Source organism: Coregonus clupeaformis, chromosome 15 (assembly GCF_020615455.1).
Source record: "Coregonus clupeaformis isolate EN_2021a chromosome 15, ASM2061545v1, whole genome shotgun sequence".
Lineage (NCBI taxonomy): Eukaryota > Metazoa > Chordata > Actinopteri > Salmoniformes > Salmonidae > Coregonus > Coregonus clupeaformis.
The window spans coordinates 27,083,879-27,100,006 of record NC_059206.1 but is presented as its reverse complement, the minus strand read 5'-3'; the positions used below and the strand labels follow the sequence as shown (position 1 = coordinate 27,100,006).

At 43.5% G+C, this 16,128-nt stretch overlaps 1 protein-coding gene across 1 annotated transcript; it reads left to right on the top strand.

Annotated features, from left to right (window-relative positions):
- LOC121582705 (5'-AMP-activated protein kinase catalytic subunit alpha-1-like) lies at positions 1 to 15,485 on the top strand. Its single transcript, XM_041898721.2, has 9 exons — positions 1 to 178; positions 1,696 to 1,837; positions 5,874 to 5,967; positions 8,089 to 8,233; positions 8,461 to 8,548; positions 9,554 to 9,778; positions 10,141 to 10,660; positions 13,515 to 13,641; positions 13,953 to 15,485. The coding sequence occupies exons 1-9, from the start codon at positions 82 to 84 to the stop codon at positions 14,279 to 14,281; spliced, it is 1,767 nt and encodes a 588-aa protein (XP_041754655.2). The 5' UTR covers positions 1 to 81; the 3' UTR covers positions 14,282 to 15,485.
- The last annotated feature ends 643 nt before the right edge of the window (positions 15,486 to 16,128 follow it).

Here is a 16,128-nt window from a genome sequence, read left to right as displayed (position 1 = left end):
GTTGCTTGCTCGGTTCTGCTAGTCTGCTCGCAGCAGCAGCACAGCACAGTAGCAAGGCTAAGCTAGGCCACTGCGGGAAAGATGGCGACGGAAAAACAGAAACATGAAGGCAGAGTGAAAATTGGACACTATATTCTTGGAGACACACTTGGAGTGGGGACGTTCGGGAAAGTTAAAGGTAAGTGTGATTACTTTTCTTGTCAAGTTTCGACCGGATACCCGCGAGAGAGGATGGGATGTTTCTCTCTAGCACTTGTTGGCCGCTAAATATAGCGAACTATGCTAGCTCGCTAAGGTTAGCTGTTTGATTATAGAGCCTGGCTGAGTTAACTAGCCGGTGTACATTTAATCTATCAAACGATAGTGCTGTATCATGTGTTCTAACAAGAATGTTTGCTAGCCTGCCAGCTAGTTATGTGGTCGAGTGACAGTTTAAACTAACCAAGTTTACTTGATAGTTGGCCAACTAGCATAATCTTCAAATTGCTAACCAATGCTAAGTTAAATGAGTGGTTTCTCAGCCAGGAAGCCTACATCAGCTAACTAACGTTAGTTAAATCAAATCAAACTGACCCGTTAACGTTAGTCTTGATCCCCCAGGGTCAACATTAATGGAAGTGTATTTGATGGAAACCATACATACTGAACTATACTGGGCCTGGCTGAATTATTAATGAGGACATAAAACGTCTTTACAAATACCCTCCCACCACATCCCAGTAGTAGTGTTGACATTAGCCATTGTTTATCCTCAATAATTGGGTGGAGCATTGTCCCTGGGTTGCTCTCAATCTACACCATGTCAAAATCATTTTCTAATGGCACATCGCCTAAAATGATTAACGTTGATTAACGTTATGTCCAAACTTTCAGTAGAGGACCAAACTGACTTGTATAGCCTAGCTGCTAGGCCATAATCTGTTAGGCCCATTTCCAACTAGAAAAGGTACATTTCCTTGGTATTTGAGAACAGAATTCTATTATCAAGCCACCACCAACTAGGCCTATAGATAGACTGTTAATATCTTTCCTACTTTGTCCCAGTGGTCAGGATGGAACACACTGCACATTGGGCCATTTACTCTAGGCCTATAGACTGTTAATATCTTTTCTACTTTGTCCCAGTGGTCAGGATGGAGCACACTGCACATTGGGACATTTACTCCATGATTATATTCTAGGCGACTGGCTGCTGGGTTAATGCATCACCAGCATAACAGTTTAATCAATAGCAGCTATTTGTACACGCCCCATCCCCTCACTCGTTCTGATTCCCCTCTGTTCAGTCAAGTACATTTTCACTTGTTCTTCTGACCAGTTTTTAGGTAGGCCTATATTTGCTTACTTTTTGCATTGAACCTTGGTGTAGGCTACACAGTAATTTACATCTGTAAACTGATGTAGGCCTGGGCCTATAAGCCATGCAGAATAAGACGTTTCCTTCTGCTGTTAACCACAATTGCATTGCAAGTGTCATTCTGCTGTTAACCACAGTGTTGCATTGCATGTGTCATTGTGTAGCAGTTTGTGGCTGCTAAGATCGTTTTTATGCCTGGTTTCTTATTACAGTATTTACTAACTCTTCCTCCCATCCCTCGCTCCCCCTTACTCCTGTACTGCTCTCCCTTATCTTCCCTCCCTCTCTCTCCCCTGCCTTCTCTCTCTCTCTCCCCTGCCCTTTCTCCTCTCCTGTAGTGGGGCAGCATGAGCTGACCAAACACCAGGTGGCTGTGAAGATCCTGAACAGACAGAAGATCCGCAGTCTGGATGTGGTGGGGAAGATCCGTAGAGAGATCCAGAACCTCAAGCTCTTCAGGCATCCACACATCATTAAGCTGTAAGTTTAGAATATGGTTCAATGGCGGGAACCCGGTTACTGAGATTTACTGGGATTTACCGCCCTAAACCACTCCCTTTTCCTGGGATAAATAACTGCGAGAAACCAGTAAATTATTATACATTATATATATATGAACAGCATGGCGTGAAATGGAACTGTTAAATTATATGCAATGTCTAAATCTGGCTTCTCCACGGCCTCTGCATGATGAATCAACGCTCAGGGACCGCCCATCTCAGTATGGAGCGCAGTTCACAATGCATGTAGACATCATCTCATCATGGTAACTTTTTTTCTTGTGACAGGTAGGCCTACATTTGCTGCAAATAGCCTATAATACAGTAATATAAAGACAGAATGCTTGTCTAATTTACCCATCTCCATCTGGCTCTCTTTTTTATTGCAGCTAGAGAGTTTTAAAACAGCCTAGAATATTGTTGCTTTAAATCAGTGCACGCGCGAGCACTCTCACAGTCTCTCTCTCTCTCTCCATCAACTCCATTCATATTGCATCCAAAATAGATAATCCTGTTCTAGATTGATATATAGCCCTATATATAGATGTCCTAGCCTACCTCTTTCAGGTAATATAATTCAATGCAGTATTAGCCTTATATTTAGCTAATTAATGATGGGTTATGCATAATGCGCTTCTAACTTGTAGCCTCTGTCTCTTGCGCAGTAAGCAAGCACCTGTGCTCTGCTGGCCTTTCCTTAAAAAACGCTCCTTAGCTCTTGGAGTCCCATGCAGGAAAAGCTAGACTAGAATAGCTTGCTGGACATAATACTTATACCAATAGACTATTCGAAGAGGGACGCAAGCTCTTTCTTGATTAATGTTAAATACAGCAGCCAATAGAACTCACGGGTAGTTTGAAATAATAATTGAACGCATGATGGCGGTAGGCTATAGCATTCAATGTTCACAAAGAGAAGGTAAAGCCTTCTGCAACTAATTCTAGTCCTATATTATTCAAGGATATCATTAGAATGATGAAGATAAGGACAACAAAACGTATTTAATTTAACTGTTGAAAGCGAGGAAGGAATGAAGCAACAATAGAGAGAGAAAGAGGTAGGCTAATAACATTAGGGGAAATATTATGGAAGGTGTATATATACGTCAGCTTACAAATTATACAAATAGGCCCTATTAAATTTCTAAATTAAAATCAAATTCGCTAGCCTATACTTGTAACTTTGTAGGCCGCATGTGCTGCACCAGATTTGCATGTTCTCTTCTGCTTTATCATGTGTGTAATTCCAGTCATATAATCCAGTATAATACAATACAGTACTGTAATACAGTCCACACACAAAAAGATTAACCTACTGGAGCTAGTTTCATTTATTTACCCAAGAGAGCATATAGCTTGCTACATCTATGGGCTTTTATGTTTTTCTGTCATGCTTAATGTGCAGTAGCCTATATCATATACTGAACAAAGATTTTACTGAGTTACAGTTCATATAAGAAAATCAGTCAATTTAAATAAATAAATTAGGCCCTAATCTATGGATTTCACATGACTGGGAATACAGATATGCATCTGTTGGTCACAGATACCTTTACAAAAATGGGCCTCACAATGGGCCTCAGGATCTCATCACGGTATCTCTGTGCATTCAAATCACCATCGATAAAATGCAATTGTGTTAGTTGTCCGTAGCTTATGCCTGCCCATACCATAACCCCACCGCCACCATGGGGCACTCTGTTCACAACGTTGACATCAGCAAACCATTCGCTCACACGACGCCATACACCAGGCGTGCGGTTGTGAGGCCGGTTGGACGTACTGCTAAATTCTCTAAAAATGATGTTGGAGGCGGCTTATGGTAAAGAAATGAACATTGAATTCTCTGGCTATAGCTCTGGTGGACATTCCTGCAGTCACCATGCCAATTTTATGCTCCCTCAAAACTTGAGACGTGTAGCATTGTGTTCTGTTACAAAACTGCACATTTTAGAGTGGCCTTTTATTATCCCCATCACAAGGGGCACCTGTTTAATGATTATGCTGTTTAATCAGCGTGTTGATATGCCACACCTGTCAGGTGGATGGATTATCTTGGCAAAGGAGAAATGCTCACTAACAGGGATGTAAACAAATTTGTGCACAAAATTTGAGAGAAATACGCTTTTTGTTTGTATGGAACATTTCTGGGATCTTTTATTTCAGCTCATGAAACATGGGACCAACACTTTACATGTTGCGTTTATATTTCTGTTCAGTGTATTTGTATTGGATAACGGCACAATCATTTGGGCTTGGACTCATTAAATGTCATTTAATGTAGGGCTCATATATTTTTTTAAATATGTGGCTCATCGGGCTATGTAGCATCAGGTTTGAATTTTCATTCTGATCAAAGCTCTAATCAAATCGACATTTATATGCTTTTGAATGACACTTCCGGTTTTGGCGGGAAATACCGGGTTACCCGGGAGAAAAGGGATTTATTCTCGGGATGGAACATTTCAATCCCTGCATCATTAAGCTGTAAGTCTAGAACGTCAAGCTCTTCAGGCATCCCTGCATCATTAAGCTGTAAGTCTAGAACCTCAAGCTCTTCAGGCATCCCTGCATCATTAAGCTGTAAGTCTAGAACCTCAAGCTCTTCAGGCATCCCTGCATCATTAAGCTGTAAGTCTAGAACCTCAAGCTCTTCAGGCATCCCTGCATCATTAAGCTGTAAATCTAGAACCTCCTAGAACCTCCATCTTTTCAGGCATCACGCATTATTAAGCTGCAAGTCCTAGATTACACAGCTCGCTCCATCGCACGGCCCCCTACGTATTCCCCCAGAGAGCTATTTTAGGACTTAAATGGTGGGTTTTATAGAGTAGATCACACTTTCTCTTTATCTCTGCATCTCTGATACTCTCTCTTCTCCCCTCAATCTCTCTCACCATCTCTATTCATCCCTTGACTTCTCTCTTTTTTTTTTTCTCCATCATCCTCTGTCTTTTTCCCCCCCTTGACATCTCTCATCCCAGTTAAAGCTCTTCTCTGTCCCGGCACCAAAATGGTGGAACAAGCTTCCCCCTAACGTCAGGACAGCTGAGTCCCTGCCCATCTTCCGAAAACGTCTGAAAACCTACCTTTTCAAAGAGTATCTTGATTAAATGCAGTGTTTCCATGATTTAGCTCATTGGTTATGAAGGGTCAGATCTCCCTTATGTTTCCGGCTGTTTTGTTTGTATTTTTTTCGAACTAGTCCTATTACTATTGACTGAATGAAAAGTCCCCGTACATGAGTAGTCTCCATGACCTGGCTGTGAGCTCCACTGAGGATCATTGTGTAGGCCTTGTTCGGGCATTTCTGGGGGCCTGCTCCCTTGTGACTAGGCCAGAATTTTCACACTTTCTTTTAACGTGTACCCCTTGGAGTCAAGTTGAAAATCTCAAAATGCTGCACAAGAATGAGGAAAGAGTTGCCCTTTCCCCCCCGTATTCACTGACGTCTTGTCCGTAGAGGCCAGTAGAAATAGTTTTACAAGAGTGAGTTTTCTGAAGCTGCTGTGTTTTATACGACACTTGTGTTGATAACCTTGTGTTACCAATATGTGACACATGAATGAAGAAATGTAGCGGAGGTTTGCTCTAGTGAAGTAGGCCTATGTTTAGCAAGTTGAAGTGTTCCATGGCTTGTGGCCAGTCTCCCTCACACCGTCCAGTCATTGAACCCAATGGCCCACAAAGGAGTTATCCTGCCTCTAGGTTTAGAATCAATTAATGGCTTTTGAGAGGATTCATCTGTCCTAAAACACCTACCTCTCATTCTGATGTTATATTGCAATTTTCTTCCTTTTTATTGCTGTGGTAAAGCTGAAATATAGCTATAGCTTTTTTTATTATAGGTTTGTCAAAGTTTGGTGATCCTTGACTGTTTTCTCTGGTGTTTATGAGTAGAGCCCAGAGTTTTTTCCTGATCAGGTGGGTCGCATGGTCAGGGAAATCTCTTGGTCCAATCATGACTAGACTATTTTCTGTGTGTGACTGTTGTCGTTTCTCCTGTGGGGCTGTAGGTACCAGGTGATCAGCACCCCAACAGACATCTTCATGGTGATGGAGTATGTGTCCGGAGGAGAGCTCTTTGACTACATCTGCAAAAATGGAAAGGTAAGACCCCCCTCTGAGGAAAACACACTCTAATGTATGTAAACTTTATGAAAATTATGGACCTGGTTTTGGTTCAACAACAAAACAGACATTAGGGCTTATTCTACACTGCTCAAAAAAATAAAGGGAACACTAAAATAACACATCCTAGATCTGAATGAATGAAATAATCTTACTTCTTTCTTTACATAGTTGAATGTGCTGACAACAAAATCACACACATATTATCAATGGAAATCAAATGTATCAACCCATGGAGGTCTGGATTTGGAGGCACACTCAAAATTAAAGTGGAAAACCACACTACAGGCTGATCCAACTTTGATGTAATGTCCTTAAAACAAGTCAAAATGAGCGTTGCACCACAGACTGTCCAGGAGTTGGCGGATGCTTTAGTCCAGGTCTGGGAGGAGATCCCACTGGAGACCATCCGCCACCTCATCAGGAGCATGCCCAGGCGTTGTAGGGATTACATCAAAGTTGGATCAGCCTGTAGTGTGGTTTTCCACTTTAATTCTGGTTGGTGGATGGAGCGAGACATGATGTCCCAGATATGCTCAATTGGATTCAGGTCTGGGGAACGGGCGGGCCAGTCCATAGCATCAAGGCCTTCCTCTTGCAGGAACTACTGACACACTCCAGCCACATGAGGTCTAGCATTGTCTTGCATTAGGAGGAACCCTAGGAGGAACCCAGGGCCAACCGCACCAGCATATGGTCTCACAAGGGGTCTGAGGATCTCATCTCGGTACCTAATGGCAGTCAGGCTACCTCTGGCGAGCACATGGAGGGCTGTGCGGCCCCCCAAAGAAATGCCACCCCACACCATGACTGACCCACTGCCAAACCGGTCATGCTGGAGGATGTTGCAGGCAGCAGAACGTTCTCCACGGCGTCTCCAGACTCTGTCACGTCTGTCACATGTGCTCAGTGTGAACCTGCTTTCATCTGTGAAGAGCACAGGGCGCCAGTGGCGAATTTGCCAATCTTGGTGTTCTCTGGCAAATGCCAAACGTCCTGCACGGTGTTGGGCTGTAAGCACAACCCCCACCTGTGGACGTCGGGCCCTCATACCACCCTCATGGAGTCTGTTTCTGAACGTTTGAGCAGACACATGCACATTTGTGGCATGCTGGAGGTCATTTTGCAGGGCTCTGGAAGTGCTCCTCCTTGCACAAAGGCGGAGGTAGTGGTCCTGCTGCTGGGTTGTTGCCCTCCTACGGCCTCCTCCACGTCTCCTGATGTACTGGCCTGTCTCCTGGTAGCGCCTCCATGCTCTGGACACTACGCTGACAGACACAGCAAACCTTCTTGCCACAGCTCGCATTGATGTGCCATCCTGGATGAGCTGCACTACCTGAGCCACTTGTGTGGGTTGTAGACTCCGTCTCATGCTACCACTAGAGTGAAAGCACCGCCAGCATTCAAAAGTGACCAAAACATCAGCCAGGAAGCATAGGAACTGAGAAGTGGTCTGTGGTCACCACCTGCAGAACCACTCCTTTATTGGGGGTGTCTTTCTAATTGCCTATAATTTCCACCTGTTGTCTATTCCATTTGCACAACAGCATGTGAAATGTATTGTCAATCAGTGTTGCTTCCTAAGTGGACAGTTTGATTTCACAGAAGTGTGATTGACTTGGAGTTACATTGTGTTGTTTTAAGTGTTCCCTTAATTTTTTTGAGCAGTGTACATTAAGCCTCATTAAGCCTATCTGTTAAAATATGTTGTCTATCTGCTAAAATGAACTGTTGTTTTGGATTGTAGGTAGTCTTTTGCTCACCTGAATCTTAATCACTTAGCTAGTTACTTGTCTGTCGTCATGAGACTTGGGTAGTATAATGGTTGTGTCAATAGTCATGTTATAGCCTGCCTCTCGTATGGACTACCCCTCCTTCCGTACACAAAAACATAATTCACAAAGCTCGATCTCTGCACTGCATTCTTTCTAAGTGGTTTTTAAGGACTACTAAATAATTCAAGGAAAGTCACTGACCAAATATCCAGAGTGGTTACTTACAATACTGAAATAGACACTGAATGGACAGCTAAAAGTGAAATATCTCACCTCTCGTGTGTGTTTCTATGTCTGCGTTTCGTGTGTGTGTGTGTGTCTCCAGTTGGATGAGAAGGAGAGCCGTCGTTTGTTCCAGCAGATCATCTCCGCAGTAGACTACTGCCACAGACACATGGTGGTGCACAGAGACCTGAAGCCTGAGAACGTCCTGCTGGATGCACAGATGAACGCCAAGATCGCTGACTTTGGCAAGTCACTGTCACCCTCAACCCTAACCCCACACAAATCGACCGGCAGCTTTCTACACCTATACCTGATTTACACTTCCAAATCGAGCCATGCCTAACTGTACTGGGTTGGCTTGGTTACGCATCCACCATAGTTACTGGAAAGGGTATGTCTGAAATGACACCCTATTTCCTATATAGTGCACTACCTTTGGACATTATGTGATATTGTCTGGTGTTTTCTGTAGGTTTGTCAAACATGATGTCGGACGGAGAGTTTCTGAGGACGAGTTGTGGTTCTCCGAACTACGCTGCCCCTGAAGTCATCTCTGGAAGGTAGTCTTGTCCTCGCCTTTTCTTTCACACTAAAACTATGGCAGACGTGATGGGGAATGTGCTAATGTCTGCGAAAATTGCTGTTACATTTCAATAAGGAAGGCTGTTCATGTTAAAAGGACTGTTAAATTTCACGGTTTTGCTTTGGTGAAAGACCCTCCCGTTCTTGATAAATGTCTCACTCAATATTCACCGTACTAAAAGACTCTTGGTTCATGTCCATGAACTGTCTTCTCCCCCCTCCATCTGTCTGTCCTCCCAGGTTAAATGCAGGTAGTCTTGTCCTCTATGCTTCTGGTTGCTCTTTGGAGTCTAGACTGTGTTACTGTAAACAACTTTGCGGCAACTGTTGATGTAAAGCAGGGATGGGCAACTGGTGTCCCGCGGACCAATTTCACACAAAATATTAAACCCAAATAATTTGTATACATTTTTTTAGGAACTCAGTCTGTGTCTCAACTTACTGTTGAGAGTTAGAATAATAGAATACACAAGGTGCAATTTTGAAATGTGGTTGTGCATCAGCAGTCACTCAATTAGCCCATGTCAGCTAAAATCTTTTAGATTGGTAAGTTAGTCTAGCGGCCAGCTAACTAAACTTGTAGTAAGCATGGTCGAATTACCGACCACGGTGGGGCCCATTTGATCATCAGTTATCATATTAAAAACTGCAAACATTTGCCTCCACCGTATGGCAAAATGTGTAGAATTGCAGGAAATTAGCTGTAAAACGGCAAAAACTATTCTCCGCCCCATGGCAAAATGTTTAGAATTGCAAGAAATGTACTTTAAAACGTAAATTTTTTGTCTTCACTGTCACGAGGGAGGCAGCTAAAATGTTTTGCTCGCAAGGTGGGAGGAGGGATGTGGGTGTGCAGACCCACGAGCCACTGCGGCCCCTCCATTATTATTTTTTTTTTTTTGTGGCCCCCACCCCCATCAAAGTTGCCCATCCCTGATCTAAAGGGATTCATAAATGTGTTTGATTTACCTGTTTCCTGCCAGGTTATATGCAGGTCCTGAGGTGGACATCTGGAGCAGTGGGGTGATCCTGTATGCCCTGCTGTGTGGGACGCTGCCCTTCGATGACGACCATGTGCCAACGCTCTTCAAGAAGATCTGTGACGGGATCTTCTTCACGCCTCAGTACCTGAACCCCTCCGTCATCGCCCTGCTCAAACACATGCTGCAGGTGGATCCCATGAAGAGAGCCACCATCAAAGAGATCCGGTAAGAAGGGACAAGAAATCAACTTCGCCTGTATGCGTTCCATTCAAATACTAAGTGCATTTAAACACCTTAATACACTCTGCAGTAGTGTAATGGAAGATAAAATACATTAAAAACAAAAATGCAACTGTGTTAGTTTTCACGCTGTACTACCTATCATAGAGGTGGAAAACTCCTGTCCTGGGGCAGCTCCTGCCTTCTCTGTGCAGGCTTTAGTTCCAGCCCAGCACTAACAAAGTGAACCCACCCCTCCTGGTCCACACGTTTTCTAGCTGCCCTCTTAAGTAAACAAATGTCCCTATGGGATAATAAAGAATACCTTGACCCTGACTTTAACCATGCTCTGTCTTCCCTTGCCACAGAGAGGATGAATGGTTCAAAGAGGAGCTCCCCAAGTACTTGTTCCCAGAGGACCCGTCCTACAGCAACAACATGATTGACGACGAGGCCCTGAAGGAGGTGTGTGAGAAGTTTGAGTGCACTGAGGAGGAAATCCTGACCTGCTTGTACAGCCGCAACCACCATGACCCCCTGGCTGTGGCCTACCACCTCATCATCGACAACCGCCGCATCATGTCCGAGGCCAAAGACTTCTACCTGGCTTCCAGTCCCCCAGACTCCTTCCTGGAGGATCAGCACCTGACCGCCTCCGCCGCGGCCGCCGCAGGCCTTAAGCCCCACCCCGAGCGCATGCAGCCGTTCCTGGCAGCGGAGACCCCTCCCAGGCCGAGGCATACGCTGGACGAACTAAACCCCCAGAAATCGAAGCACCAAGGGGTGAGGCGGGCTAAGTGGCACCTGGGGATCAGGAGCCAGAGCAGGCCCAGTGATATTATGTCTGAGGTGTGCCGGGCCATGAAGCAGCTGGACTACGAGTGGAAGGTGAGGAAGGGAGTGATGGAGGGAGAATCGTAGAGTGGGGAAGAGGATGGTGTGAAGGAAGAGCAGAAGGGGGAGGGAAGGAGTGGGTAAAGAGGTCCGGGAGAAATACACAGAAAACCATCAAGGGTTCCTCATAGATCTGTCAAGGGGTAGGGGCTCAAGGTTTATTTGGAATTGGGAAATAAAGTATACTAAACAAAAATATAAACGCATGGTGTCAAGTGTTGGTCCCATGTTTCATGAGCTGATATAAAAGATCCCAGAACTTTTCCATATGCACAAAAAGCTTATTTCTCTCAAATGTTGTGCACAAATTAGTTTACATCCCTGTTAGTGAGCATTTCTCCTTTGCCAAGATAATCCATCCACCTGACAGGTATGGCATATCAAGAAGCTGATTAAACAGCATGATCATGATCCAATTTGTAAGTCGCTCTGGATAAGAGCGTCTGCTAAATGACGTAAATGTAAATCATTACACAGGTGCACCTTGTGCTGGGGACAATAAAAGGCCACTCTAAAATGTGCAGTTTTGTCACACAACACAATGCCACAGATGTCTACAGTTTTGAGGGAACGTGCAATTGGCATGCTGACTGCAGGAATGTCCACCAGATCTGTTGCCAGAGAATTTAATGTTCATTTCTCTACCATAAGCCGCCTCCAATGTCGTTTTAGAGAATTTGGCAGTACGTCCAACTGGCCTCACAACCGCAGACCACGTGTAATCACGCTAGCCCAGGACCTCTGCATCCGGCTACTTCACCTGCGGGATCGTCTGAGACAAGTCACCCGGACAGCTGATTAAACTGGTCCTCTGTAGCTCAGCTGGTAGAGCATGGCGCTTGTAACGCCAAGGTAGTGGGTTCGATCCCCGGGACCACCCATACACAAAAAAATGTATGCACGCATGACTGTAAGTCGCTTTGGATAAAAGCGTCTGCTAAATGGCATATTATTATTATTATTATTATTATTAAACGGTTTGCACAACCAAAGAATTTCTGCACAAACTGACTGCAGTTTGGCGTCGTAACCGACTTCAGTGGACAAATGCTCACCTTCGATGGCCACTGGCACGCTGGAGAAGTGTGCTCTTCACTGATGAATCCCGGTTTCAACTGTACCGGGCAGATGGCAGACAGCGTTTATGGCGTCGTGTGGGCGAGCGCTTTGCTGATGTCAACGCGGCAGGTAGCTTAGTGGTTAAGAATGTTGTGCCAGTAACCGAAAGGTCGCTGGTTCTAATCCCCGAGCCAACTAGGTGAAAAATCTGTCTGTGCCCTTGAGCAAGGCACTTAACCCTAATTGCTCCTGTAAGTCGCTCTGGATAAGAGCGTCTGCTAAATGACTAAAAATGTTGTGAACAGAGTGTCCCGTGGTGGGGTTATGGTATGGGCAGGCATAAGCTACACACAATTGCATTTTATCTATGGAAATGTTTATGCACAGCGATACCGTGATGAGATCTTGAGGCCCATCGTCATGCCATTCATCCGCCGCCATCACCTCATATTTCAACATGATAATGCATGGCCCCATGTTGCAAGGATCTGTACACAATTCCTAGAAGCTGAAAATGTCCCAGTTCTTCCATGGCCTGCGTACTCACCAGCCATGTCACACATTGAGCATGTTTGGGATGCTCTATTTGACGTGTACAACAGCGTGTTCCAGTTCCCGCCAATATCCAGCAACTTCACAACAGCCATTGAAGAGGAGTGGGACAACATTCCACAGGCCACAATCAATAGTCTGGTCAACTCTATGCGAAGGAGATGTCGCGCTGCTTGAGGCAAATGGTGGTCACACCAGATACTGACTGGTTTTCTGATCCACACCCCTACCTTTAAAAAAATATGTTATGTGACCAACAGATGCATATCTGTATTCCCAGTCATGTGAAATCCACAGGTTAGGGCCTAATTAAATTATTTCAATTGACTGATTTCCTTATATGAATTGTAACTCAGTAAAACCTTTTGCTGTTTTGTTTTCTCCAAGTATTTGTAATGGTGGACCTGGTTCTTTGTTAAAATTAACATGCCATTATTTGTCTTTTTCTGCTTGGTGTGAACTGCTGGCTCTGTCAGGTCTAATTCTACTTGACCTGGAATGGAATGAGGCTATTTCCTTCTTCTATTGGGTTCTATTTTAGTACGGCACAACCTTTAGACTTTAAAACTATATCAGCTGACTGACTCTCATTTTTAAGTTATGTTGAGGATAAATGAGAGTGCAATTTCTGAAGGAAATGCTCGGTTTCCTGTTTATACTTCTCTTGCCCTGATAGATGGAAAGCAGCTATTTATGGTTTTATGTGTTTGGGTACACAGTAGTAAAACATACTGAGCTTCACATACAGTCCCACAAAGTTAACCACTGTTGTTCTGCCTAGACTCTAAAAGTGCTGATATTGTGCTCTTGTAACATTGTGGCTTCCGTCCCTCTCCTTGCCCCAACCTGGGACCCTCTGAACAAATCGACAACTGTCACCCACAAAGCATCGTTACCTGTTGTGCCACAAAAGCCAACTACTTCTAGGTCTTATAACGAGTGATGTCACCGATTTGAAAGCTACTAGTGCGCACCGCTAACTAGCTAGCCATTTCACATTTGCTACACTCTTCGTAATCTTTTTTGCTGTTATACACAAAAGTTCCCATTTTGATGACGAAAGGCAACATGTTCTAAACGTTCACTGAAATCACTTAAATACAGATCACCACTGAAGCAGCTACAGCAGCCATATTGAAAATGTAATATTCTATGCTGTATGTTATATCTATGACATATTACACCCAGCTTCTGACATCGTTGAATGCATCACTAATCTCCATATCCTCCTCCCCAGGTGGTGAATCCGTACTACCTGCGTGTAAAGAGGAAGAACCCAGTGACTGGCATGCAGACCAAGATGAGCCTTCAGCTCTACCAGGTGGACAGCAGGACCTACCTCCTGGACTTCCGTAGCATAGACAGTACGTCAACCTGGACTTAATGAGAACATGTCTAGAACTTGGAAGTGGTTTTCTACACTGCCGACTACACCATCACAGAAAATTGCCAACACATAAGAGGCTTTCCCTGCTGAGTGCAATGCAAATTTACTCGTCCGACTTCAAAAAATAATTCATATTTTTTTGATCACCTTACAGACATGGCACAGGTCTGTCTATAGTGGCTTTTGTTTGTTTTGTGTGTTTAGTTGTAACCACCTAAGTATTTCTGTGTGTTTAACATTTGTCTCTTTCTCTTCTCTTTTCCCTCTTTCTTTTCTCTCTGTCTGTAGATGACATGTTGGAGGCTAAATCTGGGACTGCCACTCCTCACCGGTCTGGGTCTTTGGGAAACTACCGCACGGCACTTAAGAACGACACTGCTGCAGAGGGGGGGTCCCAAACCGAGGGGACTAAGGAGGATGCTACCCCGACCCCTGCCACCTCCATCCCTCCCACCCCCACCAAGGCTTCGGAGAGCTCCCTGACCTCCTCGCTCACCTCCTCTGTCGACTCAACGGGAGGCGACCTCGCCCTGACGACAGCGTACCCGCGGCCCGGCAGCCACACCATAGAGTTCTTTGAGATGTGCGCCAATCTCATCAAGCTACTTGCACGATAGCTCACAATCAAGTCAAAACGTTCGCCTTTTTTTTCTCTCTGAGTGTCTTTATAAGCAATAAGCATGCAACCGATTCATGGCTCGGTTCATCCCCACCATGGGCGGGGGAACTGGCTAGGGTTGTTCCATGGCACTGATGATGCAGGTTCAGTTCGCACCTACCCTGACTCACTTGGGGGTTGTTGTCAGAGCAGAGGGGTGGGGTGTAGGGAAAGGTGAATGACAATGACCAAGCCACTTTATTATATTCATGATGACAGAATACTATTTTAGAGATGGTTTTATATTTTCACGATCATTATAATTGGCAGACGATGATTTCTTCCCCCTCTTAGATCACATTCCACCCATATATATATATATATATATATATATATGCTAAGTCTGAGTGATACACTGAATTTGCTTTACTGTACTCAGTGGGCTTTGCTGTCCTTTTTTTCAGTAGAGAAAACAAAAGCAAATGACCCTGTATCTTTCTCTCTCGATCGCATCAGGGTGGAAAAAGGAGTTGGTACTTAATCCACATTTTTGTTTAGCTGTTTTGTTGTTAATTGAATTAAGTTTTAAGACTAGATGTCCATGTTCTTTGTCATTGTTGTAAAAAAAAAAAAAAAATGCTTGTATGGATTTATTTGTCCTCTACATTTTTATATATATAAATAAAAAACATGCATTTGGATATATTTATCAGTGCTTTAAGTGGGAATTGTAGATTATATTGAGATAAATAATTATGGACTGAATTATTTTTCTTTATTTTTTGCATACGACTATATTGCTGGATGACATTTTATTCCTTTTACTGCTTTCTTAAATCAATATCAGTTTTTTTAAAAATCAGTTATTCTATACACATTGTTTTTCCTCACTCTCTCCCAAGAGTTCTTTGCCATGCTAGTCAAAATGAGACGTACCTATACTTAATTCAAATATACCATTTTGTTTTTTTCATTTTACCAATTTATCTTTAAGAGGTTGAGGGCTATATGCATTCATAAATGTGTCTTGACTGAGTGACATGCCTTTTAGCAGGATTTGACCAACATTCAGTTTGTACACATGCCTATCCATCAGTTACACATTGAGAGATTGGGACCATTGTGAGTGGTGATGTGCAGCAAGTACATGTGCATGGACAATGTAAATTGATGAAGGAAACAATCACAACAACAAAAATCACTATTTCACTTTTCTTGCCCCCCCCCCATTGAATGAGATTCAAACTAAAGAGAGTTTGAATCTCATTCAATGTCTCTTCGATTGCGTCATTCTGTTGGCTGCCTTATCATTATCAGTACTGTTGATCAGTTTTATATCAGTGAATATAAAAACATTTATCTATCTACTTCTAGCCTCAATATTGTGTGGGGCTGGTTTTGGTCTGAAGAAATGATGCCTATGGATTATGTTACTGCAAGGTCTAATTTGTAGACCAAATTATTATTAAAATATTTGTAGGACTCCAAACAAACTTTTTTTTTTTTAGTTTTCAAGGACAGTTGCAAGTTCTATTCCAAATAGTAAGGTGAATTGTGGGGTTGTTTGAAATAAGTTAGTGTGAGACCATGTTCTTCTAACGGTTTACTGAGGAAGTGCAATGACCCTGTGTCTTTCTCTTTCGACCATGTTCTTCTAACGGCTTGTGATGTAGTAAGTTGCACATTTGGTGAGTAGTGAGTAGTTTTTCTCCTTTTGAGTGGGAGCGTTAAGAGCTGACTTTGCAGGATAAATATGTAATAGTATCTGTCTTAACTGCTTTAGTAAAGAAACCTTGTTTTAATTTTATTTGGTTTGTAAAGGGACCCTACTACTATAATGACCAATGTAAATGTATCAAATGGACA

What these genes read in the sequence shown, in the direction of transcription:
- LOC121582705 (XM_041898721.2), top strand. Translation starts at nt 82, where the DNA reads ATGGCGACGGAAAAACAGAAACATGAAGGCAGAGTGAAAATTGGACAC. An exon ending in GACGTTCGGGAAAGTTAAAG is followed by an intron (nt 179 to 1,695) that starts GTAAGTGTGATT and finishes CCTCTCCTGTAG; the next exon opens with TGGGGCAGCATGAGCTGACC. An exon ending in CGCCAAGATCGCTGACTTTG is followed by an intron (nt 8,234 to 8,460) that starts GCAAGTCACTGT and finishes TGTTTTCTGTAG; the next exon opens with GTTTGTCAAACATGATGTCG.